General features: G+C 42.2%; 1 protein-coding gene across 1 annotated transcript in view; it reads right to left on the bottom strand.

The window, feature by feature from the left end:
* The window catches only part of gabrr2a (gamma-aminobutyric acid type A receptor subunit rho2a), a 49,770-nt gene that overhangs the window by 22,156 nt on the left and 15,297 nt on the right, over positions 1 to 12,317 (bottom strand). The window contains exon 3 of the mRNA XM_020641270.3: positions 272 to 339. Within this exon, the coding sequence (XP_020496926.1) occupies positions 272 to 339 (68 nt within the window). The remainder of the gene's footprint in view (positions 1 to 271; positions 340 to 12,317) is intronic.

Below are 12,317 nucleotides of genomic sequence, written 5' to 3'. Positions count from 1 at the left end.
CTGCAGTTATTGACACTTCCACGTTGGCTTCATTTTTCAACAGCAGAGATTGCCGCTTCGTGTAGGACCACAATTTTAAATCATTTTCACCAATTCATGAATTTAATTTTGCTCTTCCTTACCAAGTTATTATTTATATTGTTTATCACATTTGTTGTTTTTAGCACTTTTTGACGGCTGCTGTTTCAGTCCCAATGCACCTTATAAGGCATACATGCATTATCCATAACTTTCACATTTATGCAGGTAGGTAATGAACAGGTACACTTACCATATCAACCTCAGAAATACTGTCCAAGCTCTCCACCTGAACGTCCACTCCTACGGGGATCGCAGGACCTGTCGAACAAAAGTTCATCATGAAGTTACTGCATTTTAAGATTGATGAGAGGATATCTGAGTTTTAAGAGGTGGCTGTCTTCCTTTGCTTGGTTCACAGCTACAAGGGGACTTTTAAAAGGTGGCACATCATCCATGTACAAGAAGTCTCCTAGTACTCATTTTGTAATGACTTCTCAATGAATCACCAGTTTGAGTTAATTCATTAAAGGAAGAACGTGCAACTTTTTGATACAGTCTATGTCGCCCTTGAGCACCAATTACCGAGCTGCAATTACCTGTGTTCTGCATTGTTGTGTTAGCATGATCTAAAGACACTTACATGACATCCAAATAATCAGTGAGTATGTTCTTCTTCTTTTCTCTAGTCCTTGACTAAAACAGCTTTTATACTCAAGGGGAGGAGCCGGCCGTCCCGTCCATGTAAACACAGCTCTGACAACAACACAGCCAGCAGGACACAGGTCACTCATTGTAGGGGTTGTTTTTTAAAATTTTGTTTTTATTAAATGTTTTAATTGTGCTCATTATTAAATCTAAAAAGTAACCCTTTACATGCCAATTTGTTTGAAATAATTAACTTTTTTTTCCACAATATGTTTTAAAAAAAGTTAAACATACTAAAAGGTAATGTGATTATTCTACTATTATTATTCCTGTTAATAATAGGCATCAGCAATAATTCAGTCTGTTTCATGACTAGTCAGCAGCTAATCACATCAGACCTGCAGTGCAGAAATCTCTGTTGATGAGCAGGTATGACACAAGTTCTCATTCATGGAGACAAAAATGACACATTTTGTTTTCAATCAATACACAAACTCATTTATTGCAGCGCACTTAAGTGTAGACATTCAGTTCCTTTCCACAGGACGGTAAGAGATCACTTAATCTATTGTTAAAGAACAATCTCTTCTGTACATCCTCTGTCATAAAGAGGCAACATTTAAAAAGTCTGTACAGGGGGGGAAGGTTAAAGGGCAAAGGGAGATTATTAGTGATAAAATACTAAGGGACTACACAGTCTGCAATCAGAATGTCAATAATAAAAAAATAAATAATTGAGCATTTCTATTTTTATTCCGCAAAAAAACAACTGTGTTGTTAATATTTCGTAAATGTCTCAATTCATTCTCATCCTGGGTTCAGGTCAGGTTTTAATCTATGCAGTGCAAATTCATTACTTCACAATATTAATGTTTCTGTACATGTAAATGTAAACCATTCAAAATGTACCATGTTAAAATGATTTCTTCATTCAAGATCCATATTTTTATGTAGGCTATTTAAACAAAGACAAACTCCTTGACATCACGTCAATAATTACTTCCATAAAATAAGATTTCAAAATTTAAATTACACTTACGGCATCCAAACAAATTTCATTATGCACAAGTAATATTTCAATATTTTCAGTTGGATATTTTTGTCATTTCCACAGTCCTATGAAACAGTCTCTATGTGCACCAGTATGGCATATGACACCAGATTGCCAAGAGCTATTGACATGCATGAAACCAAACTGATTTAAACCACCCAAATACTGACAAGTTCAGTTAAAAAAAAATCCTAAATTCATTTATATGTTAAAAACATATAAATGGAAAACAGTCTTTCCTCTTGAGAATGCATTTATTTTTTGATGATAACTTCATCCAAATATTGCAAAAGAAAAATAGCCTGGAACACATTATACTGAAAAGAGGGTAGGGGCTCATTTACTATACTGTCTCTATCTGTGCATTTGCTAGTGTTTTGTTTTATTAGCGCATGCAGCTTGACATTTTATTCCTCATGAACCTCAGTGCTGAACTGTAACTTCTGAACATATCTAATGGGACTCCTTGAGTTGAGCTTATCTCTTGCTGACATCCACAGAATTCCTCCATGCTTCCTCACAAATGCATTTATTAGTTTTCCTTTTTCAATGAAGTATAATCTAGAAATAATTTTAAGGCCAGAGAATGCCCTATAGCAATTTTATAGTCACCTTTTGATGAACCCTGGTTTAAAAACATGTACAGTTAGATATAAGATAAGTAAGTTATACATATAATATTTACTGTACATTCACTTAGTTTATAATTAAAATGTCAACTATAAACTTAAAACAAACAAGATAATTTATGGCACACAAATATTTTTTATTTAAGATTTTAAAAATGGAAAGAGTGAAGAGGGTGGTGTTGAGGGGTTTGGCTTGGTGGGGCAGACGAGGAGGGGCTTGTGGGTCTCTGAGGCTTCTGAAGGAATGATTGGTTGTCCATTCATAGATGCCCCATGCAGGAACACTGGAAACACAGAGGAGTCCTGCCCTGTGAAAAAGATGAATAAGACATGTGTTAGTGTGGACATAGTATGACAACCTTTGCATGATATCTTTACCTATAATAAAAATAATATACATATGTCATCTTAAATTTATCAGCACTTACTTTGCTGTGTGACAGCAAGGTGCCCATCGCTCTCCAGCTGGTCCTGTAGTCATCCATCCTTCACATCTGCTCTGGAGTAAACACGTCTTCTGTTGCCATGGGAATCTTGGGTGTCGAGTCTTGGCCTTCTCCATCGTCTCGTCTTGTGGGGGGGGTTGGTACATCTGAGAAGCAAACAAACAACAGTATAACTAAGTGGCTAAAGACAAAATTAGCTTTTTATTAAAAAAAAGTGGATATGAACATTAGATTCCTAATGTTAGACAGTATAAACTTACCTCTGTCTGCTAGTCACCTACACCTAATTTATAAAACATGGTTACGTGCAACACAGTGAGGACAATAAACAGTGTTTAATTACCTGTGCATGGAATTATCAGCTGTCTTTAGAAACTATTGCTATTAAATATTACCTTACCTTTGTCTGGTATAGCCACCTGGACTGTACATAGACAAATACACAACAACATAACAAAGTAAGAAAGAGTAACTATCTCTGAGTCTGCACTATTCCAGAAGTTGATTTAAACTATCAAAAAACGTGCCTAATGCTTGTACAGTACTTGCAGCTGTTAAGGTTGCCTAACAGCATTGTCTGCCAGACATTTGGAAAGGTTTCTGGGGCTTTGAAAAGTCCTGCCAGACACAAAGATTCCACTTTTCACTTCCTGGAGTAATCAGGGCTGTCATCCAAATCAGAATAGCTGTCATCAACCACAGGGGGATACTCCCAGAATCCTCTTCTTCTGTAGGAGCCTGAGGTGGATGGAGCGGAGTCCATGTAGCGCTCCTCCCTGCTCCTCTTGGTGGAGGAGCTGAGGCCTGAAGTGGAAGTAGCACACCCAGTCATACTCATACCCAGAATCCTCCCTGAACCAGCCTGAGAAGTCCTCCTCGCCCTCGTCCTCGGTCGCCTGTTCCCTCTCATCCTCGCTCTCCTCTTCACTCTCCGCTTCACTCTCCGCTTCAAACTCCTGTTCACGCTCCTCTTCGCTCTCTTCTTCACTCTCCTCTCCATACTGCTCTCCATACTCCTCTCCATACTGCTCTCCATACTGCTCTCCATACTCCTCTCCATACTGCTCTCCATACTCCTCTCCATACTCCTCTCCATACTGCTCTCCATACTGGTCTCCATACTCCTCTCCATACTGCTCTCCATACTGCTCTCCATACTGCTCTCCATACTCCTCTTCATGCTCCTCTCCATACTGCTCTCCATACTCCTCTTCAAACTCCTCTCCATACTGCTCTCCATACTCCTCTTCATGCTCCTCTCCATACTGCTCTCCATACTCCTCTTCAAACTCCTCTCCATACTGCTCTCCATACTCCTCTCCATACTGCTCTCCATACTGCTCTCCATACTGCTCTCCATACTCCTCTTCATACTCCTCTTCATACTCCTCTTCATACTCCTGTGGTCTCCTCATCAACCACAGGGGGATACTCCCAGAGTCCTCTTCTTCTGTAGGAGCCTGTGGTGGATGGAGTGGAGTCCATGTAGCTCTCCTCCCTGCTCCTCTTGGTGGAGAAGCTGAGGCCTGAGGTTGAGGGAGCACTCTCCTCGTAGCATTCCTCACAGTCACACCTGGGCCTCTTACCACTTACCTGCTCTGTGAGGATCTCCTCCCTGCTCCTCTTGGTGGAGGAGCTGAGGCCTGAGGTGGAGGGAGCACTATCTTCTGATCTTGAAGGTGAGGTAGGATCTTCTTCCTGTGGATGTCGGACAGTCAGCAGCTGAGGAGGAGCATCAGGAGCAGGAGGAGACACCTGCTGCCATCTCTGGTAGAAATCCTCCGGGAACTGCCGGTCCAAAGGGGAGAGAGATCTGTTGTTCTCCTCTTCATCTTCATCCTCGAGGTCCTCTTCAGGGTCATACTCATACCCTGAATCCTCCCTGAACCAGCCTGAGAAGTACTCCTCGCCGTCATCCTCGGTCGCCTGTTCCCTCTCGTCCTTGCTCTCCTCTTCACTCTCCGCTTCGAACTCCTGTTCCCACTCCTCTCCCCTCTCCCCTTCATACTCCTCTTCATACTCCTCTTTGCTCTCCTCTTCGATCACCTCATCCTCATCTTCATCCTCAGAGGACACCGGAGGAATGTCCCCTGGTCTTGCTTCCTCTTCTACTGCAGAGGAGGGATCAGGGTTGTCATCCAAATCAGAATCGCTGTCATCAACCACAGGGGGATACTCCCAGAATCCTCTTCTTACGTAGAAGCCTGAGGTGGATGGAGCGGAGTCCATGTAGCTCTCCTCCCTGCTCCTCTTGGTGGAGGAGCTGAGGCCTGAGGTTGAGGGAGCACTCTCCTCGTAGCATTCCTCACAGTCACACCTGGGCCTCTTACCACTTACCTGCTCTGTGAGGATCTCCTCCCTGCTCCTCTTGGTGGAGGAGCTGAGGCCTGAGGTTGAGGGAGCACTATCTTCTGATCTTGAAGGTGAGGTAGGATCTTCTTCCTGTGGATGTCGGACAGTCAGCAGCTGAGGAGGAGCATCAGGAGCAGGAGGAGACACCTGCTGCCATCTCTGGTAGAAATCCTCCGGTAACTGCTGGTCCAAAGGGGAGAGAGATCTGTTGTCCTCCTCTTCATCTTCATCCTCGAGGTCCTCTTCAGAGTCATACATGGATTCATACCCAGAATCCTCACTGAGCGAGTCTGAAAAGTCCTCCTCGTCCTCGGTCTCCTCTTCACTTTCCTCTTCATGCTCCTCTCCCCTCTCCTCTTCGTTCTCCTCTTCCCTCTCCTCTCCGTTCTCCTCTTCATGTTCCTCTCCCCTCTCCTCTCCGTTCTCCTCTTCGCACTCCTCTTCCTGCTCCTCTTCGCTCACCTCATCCTCATCTTCATCCTCAGAGGACACTGGTGGAATGTCCCCTGGTCTACCTACCTCTTCCTCTGCTTCCATGTCATCCGAAATCCAGATTACTTCCTCCTCATCACCAGAGGACACTGAACAAATGTCCACTGGTATATCTACCTCTACCTGGTCCTCCTCCTCCTCCTCCTCCTCCTCGTCATCCAAGACCCAGATGACTTCCTCTCTATCACCAGAGGACACTGAACAAATGTCCACTGGTATACCTACCTCTACCTGGTCCTCCTCCTCCTCCTCCTCCTCCTCCTCCTCCTCCTCGTCATCCAAGACCCAGATGACTTCCTCTCTATCACCAGAGAACACTGGGGGAGTGTGCTCTGGTATACCTACCTCTACCTCAGAATCATCGTTGTCCACGATCCTGATGCTGATCATCTCGGGGAGGCCGTCTGCTGCAGGACGCATCACTGAGGGAGACAAAAATAAAGCATCAGTATACTGATTTCAAAATGTAACAACCTCTGATTAAATAACAACATCTGTGTAAAGTTAGCACTTCATTTGTCTGTATACTGACTAAGATTGCAGCCTGAACAATCCCAAACCAGCCACAAACCGTAGGCCCTTTAACAGTGATACAAAATATTGTGACACTCTACTTTGATGATTTTTTTTAAGATGCATTCATGCAACACTTGATGAAAGCCATACTTTTTTTCTGCTGGGAAAAACATACAGACAAGGATGTTCATATATATATACGTCAGAAGACCCAGGTTATAAACTAGAAATCTACAATTTGGTCATTTTTTTAAGCCTTTTATAGATTAGTCCTGTTTTACTGATGTATTTACATACATGATGGATAAACAAACATAACACTGACAAATGTTACAATTCTAGGATTTTCTAAATATAGGCAAAATAAAGTCTACTTAGAAGAATCTCCAACCAGCTCAGAGCATTTATATAGATGGGACTATTTTAAGGGTAGCTGGTTTGCCTGAGTTAGCAAATATTTTTGTATCAAAATTGCGTATGATAGGCCACTGTATCAAATTTGATTCAATTTGATTTAATAAAAAACTCAATTCAAAGCATGAATTATGACATTGAACTCAAATATAGTAGGCCTAAATGAATATAAAACCCATGATCGTAATTTGATGTGATGAGAACAGCTTGAAAATAAAAGCACAAGATAATTCAATATTATGTCCATCAAAACAAAAGTACTGAATGTCCAATCCTCAGATAACAACGTGCCTGGTTACTGACACTGACGTTCTGACGTCATGGATCTCCCTAACGATGGTCTCCATGGTGCAAAACAAAATAATATATTTAGCATTTTACGAAATTTGGCCTGGTCGCCATCTTTTTCAGATAATTTATATTTAATTTCTTAACAAAATTGTTGCTCTTAAACATAAATAACAGTATTTCAAATCACCCCGACACTTCCTAATTAATTCCACAATTGGCGCGCTAAGTATTCAGACATTACAGCAATCAAAAGGTGTTTTACACAGGAAAAACAGTGAGAAAATCAAAGTTCACCAAACATTTGTTTTTTTCATTGAGGCCTAATAACATCATGAGAGCTCTCGACTTTAAATCTCACATTTATAAAAAGGTTTGACTGATAAAACGTTAGAGCGTTTATGGAGATTAATAAGTTAATCAGTAAAATGTCAATGGTAAAATAAAAGGTCACATTTGACATACCTCCACCGCTGTCAGACAAGTGTTGGGCGGACAGGTGCTCCATCACCGGTCCGCTGAAGGCGATCTCCGAGCTCTTCGGTGTCCCCGATAGGTGTCCCACTGAGTCCAAGAAGTTCTTTTCTTTCCTGTTGTTTTAGAAGAAGTGTTCTTGTAGAAGATATTGATGCAGCGCTTTCCAGCAAGGTCTTGCAAAAAGGTCAACTCTCGTCAAAGTTCAATTGCAAAAGGGGAAAGTTGAACGGTCTGCGGCCCTTATATAGCTTCGGTTGGTGGTTACCATGGTGTTTGATGACGCGCGTGCGTGAGTGCGTGCGTGTAAACCGGTGCGGACAACAGCACGAGCCAGAAAGAGATTATAATGTGGCCTCTTAAGAGAAAACTTCTTAAATACTTCTTAATTGATTGAGGGACCACAATTTCCATTTTTGATCTATTCCTCTAGAGCAGGGGTGCCAAAGTCCTATTGGATCGGGGGCCGGATTTGTTCAAATGAGACCTCAAGTGGGTCGGACTAATTTTGCAGACATCATTATAACTCAACACATGGATATATAGGCTAATGTATGATTTTAAAAAAAGACAAAAAAAAAAAGGTACTTGGCAGTCAGTTCTTCTCCGTGTCCGCACTATTGTAATCTAACTCTGTCACTGACTTTTTATGCACCATGAATCTGTGCCATCTCTGTGCACAATTCGAGAAAGCATTTTGCCGCTGCTCCTCGGTTAAACCAGCGGACCTCTGTATGATCGGACAGCCTGTGTGTGATATCGTTTTTGGATAAGAGTGAAATGTTCAGTAATAGTTATATTTTTGAAAGCTGTCTGATGAAAGCTGGTGATAAAGTCCCAACAGCAGGCTACTGCATTTAGAAGTGATGTCGCGCTGAAACTTTTAGGTGATCAACACAACACGTTCAACTCTGGGTGACCTAAAAATGAACCATCTGTAAATAAAATCAGTTATTAATTTTAATTTACTGTTTTTACAATAACCAGAGTTAAAACTAGTCGGGAGATGCATCAGGCTTAACGCCGGTGTCCACAACCTACACTTAGTCTGGATGTGTAGAGACGGTCTGGGCCATTACGCATGACGGAGAGGATTGTTTTTTATTTGCACGAGCTGCTCTTTGTGGCTCACTCCATAGGAAGCTTTGTTATTATTAGTAAAACTTTTGTTTCACATCAGTGAAAACAGGAGAAACTGGTAAGAAGTGTGAAGAACTGAAGACCGTCATGATGCGCGCGCAATGCAGCGGTGTGCCTGTCCCGTAGCTTTGATACGATTCTGGCAACTTGTGAGCAAATAAAACTCAAGAAATATCGCTCCTTCGATCTCTCTTGAAAACCTGCATTCTGTGTCACCTCTCAGGTGTTCAGTCTGTTTGCTGATTAGCGTAATGCAGGAGCAGCTCGTGCGCTCGGCCACTCGTTTTTTTGATGATACCCCCTGCTGAGAAGATAATTCAAAGTGCCCCGTTTAATTAATATTCGTATCATGATATCAACCTTTACGTTGCTCATTTTACATAGGTTTTAATACAATTCGAGGAAAATACGTATTACAAATATTTAATTTATAAAAAACCTCAAAATATTTTCTCCTTCTTCCCAAAACGTCTCGCGGGCCGGATGAAACCTGCTGTCAGGCCGGATACGGCCCGCGGGCCGTATGTCTGACATCCCTGTAGACAGTCATGACTCAGAGAGACATTTACACTGGATAGACTTGATTTCTGCTGTATTTATGTGTAACATGTTGCACTGTCTTCCTTTAATTGTCCAAAGATATAAATTCTGTTTTTCAAAATTGCACCTCTCTAGGTCAGCTGTCAGTTCCCCATGTTTATGATAATTTGTTTCTGTTCCCTCCACACAGATTCAAGGACTTAAGTCACTCTCTTGTGTAAAGACAAACGAACCCTGCAGGACTCGGGGTGAAGTTAAAAGAGAGTTTAGTGACAACTGGGCCATTTCCAGCTGCACTGTGTGACGCATCAAGCCGGTATCGATCTCATAAATGGTCGCTTTCCAGTTGACCAAGAGTTGCTCTGAAATCCATAAAGAGCAGCACAAACAGGGGTCACTCGGGGATGAACTGTGGTGACGGCAGAGCAGTATGCAATTAGGGATAATGTGAAGCTTAGGGTCAGGAACATAGACTGTGTAAAAATAGAAACTGATCCAACCGGATCGGTTTTACCTACATCCCCTAATCCATAAAAAGATCAAGTTTGAGTGTTTGGTTGAGTCGATGATGCAGAAAATGTGTTTATTCAAACATCTATCCATGAAAAATAATAAAAGCAAATGGCACTTTGCTGTGAAGGAACAGCGGGTACCAACACGAGTTATGAAACTCCCCCTCATCCTCTTTATGTTGACAAAATAGTTCTCTGTCAGCATGAGAGAGCAGCTCCATGCAGAGTAAAGGTGAAGATCGGATCTCTTTTCATAGCACAATGACTGTGACTGAGAGAGATCAGGATAAAGAACTTTGTGAAAAAAAGAAAAAGAAATGTGAAACATCTTTGAAATAACTTTGTTGGATTTTAGTCGTCATCATTGCCAAGGCTACAGAGCCACAGACAGTAAGTTTTAACAGATCACTTCCCTTGAAAAGCTGAACATCTCAGGAGGTCAGACCTTTTCAAATGAGCTAACTGGAGGAGGCTGCAGGGTGAGCTGGTCCAGAAAATCATCTTTTGCAGACAATAAACAGCTTGCACTTGAAAAAAAAAACTTTTAGTAGGCTCTGCTCTCCAGAGGTTGTTGATTATACTTTTAGATCTACCTTCAAGTCCGGCCTGTGGCTCCTTTCTCACATATGATTCTCCACTCTCTTCCTACCTTCTCATTCTATCAACTGTCCTGTATATTCATAGAGGCATAACCCACCCCCCCCCCCCCCCCCCACCAAATAAAAGAGAGAAATAATTGGGGGCCCTACAATCCACATTTACCATCATTATGTCCACCATAGTCCTGACGCTTACTCCTCTTTCTCTTCCTTTTTCTTTGGTGGCCTTTCATCGACAAACTTTGTTATTCTGAGCACGGCAACAATAGTCAGGGGGGCCCCCTACTGGTCCGGGGGCCTCAAGCAGTTGCCTCTGATAACGACCTTCTTCTGTAACTTCCCTTATTCTCAGATACGACCGGCCTTTACGTTTACCTTTTCATTTGGTCATTGACAAACACGTCTTGGATAGGACAGCTGAAGAGAGGAAGGAGAAGTTCGGGGGAGAGAGTGGGGGATGACATGCAGCAGAGGGCTTAGGCCGGATTCAAACCCAAGGTCGCTGCGACGAGGACTCCAGCCTCTGTACATGGGGTGCATGTTATAACCGCTAGGCTGTCCGGCGCCCAAATTTATTCGTTTTTAAAAACAAGAAAAGCCTGAGCAAGAGAGAGCCGTTAACATCAGACAAGTTCCCAAAGTAAAAACACAATCTCACAAAGATGTAATGTAATGTAATGTTTTGCCTGTGACTCATTCGATCCTATGCTCCAATGTGCCGTACATGAGGTACAATTTGTTGTCAAATGTTTCACATTCAGAATCACAATGGATTTCTGAAAGGGTTGATGGACCAGCATTTCGTATAAGCCACACAAAACAGTCCACGTCTCATTTCAAAATCTCAATGGAGCTGAGGAATCTTCAATTATGAATCATAAAAACGCAGCATTCATGTGATGACTTCCACATAGCAATCACCATAGCAACGAGAAGTATAGACAAAGCATTGGGGTGAGTCCTCCATATTTTACAAACCTAACACGCATTTCTGCTGCATACCTCAGACAATGAGTCATTAATGACCCGGTAAACTCCACCAGATCGTCCTCTAGACGTTCCTGTTTTTGAAACTTACAGGCTCAGATTGTAACTTGAACAGAAAGGGCACACAGTGATGAAGTTGTTCCTAAAGAAGTGGGTAGTACTCTTAACTTTCCCCCCAAAGTGTCCCGTCCAGCAGAGGAGAAACGGCCTCTGTCATAGCCAGCGACATGTAAGACTCCATTTGCATATTTAGTCAGTGTGTACTAGCCAATTAGAGACTACTGAGGGAGGGTCATCCCTTCATCACCCCGGGGAAAGAATTTCCAGCATACTACTGAATATTGTCAATCAATCATTGGTGTGAATCAGACGGTACTGTATATCATGGAGACTGAACAATAAGTGGGTATGCTCTGCACTACACCACTGCCTACAGAGACGGACCTATTTTGTTTCAGAGACTTGTTCCATAATCTAGCCACTAGAAGAGATTTGTTGCCGACAGAGACAAAGATGGAAATGTGAGCCAGAGTTGGAAAGAAGAGTTTGTTGTGTTGGATCATTAAGCATCGAATAAATCCCTTAAAGTGGACACGTTTGGAAGAGATTTTCAAGTTATCAGTCATTTCTACTCCTTCATTTCTAAAAATAGTGCCCAGATTTAAACTCTGGATCCTGTTCCTGCCTCCCTGTCAGCTTTGGCATGTTCATCTCTCATCTGTTGCTTTCACCGAGTGTCTCGCTTGTGTCTGCATTTGGGTCCCATCTCTGCATCCTTGCGCTCACCAACCATCACATTTGCATCGCACATTTTTTTAATTTACTGTAGCTCAATGTGAAATCATGCCGTGACAATTGTGATGGCCAGGAGTGACATTTGGTCCACTTTCTGAAGTGTGATTTTCAACTTGTGTGAAATCCAGGAATTAGAAGCTGTCTCGCTTTAGCCGTGTGTGATTGAGGGATCACAACATGTTACATAAATCCACCGGAAGTGGATGAAGTGACCCAAAAACAGATGTAAATTCTGTTTCTGGGTTACTTTAATGAGAACAAGTTCATTCACATTTTTTTTTTACTTTTTAAAGAAGTTTTAGTTTGTGTCCTGGAGGTGCTGCTGGGGTCTTCAAGGTTTATCAAACTGTACCTGCAGGAGATACAAGTGCTCTGTTTACATCCTACTCTTTGTTACTTTAAAAAGATTTATGTCG

Source organism: Labrus bergylta, chromosome 18 (genome assembly GCF_963930695.1).
Source record: "Labrus bergylta chromosome 18, fLabBer1.1, whole genome shotgun sequence".
NCBI lineage: Eukaryota > Metazoa > Chordata > Actinopteri > Labriformes > Labridae > Labrus > Labrus bergylta.
This window is presented reverse-complemented; position numbering and strand designations above follow the sequence as displayed.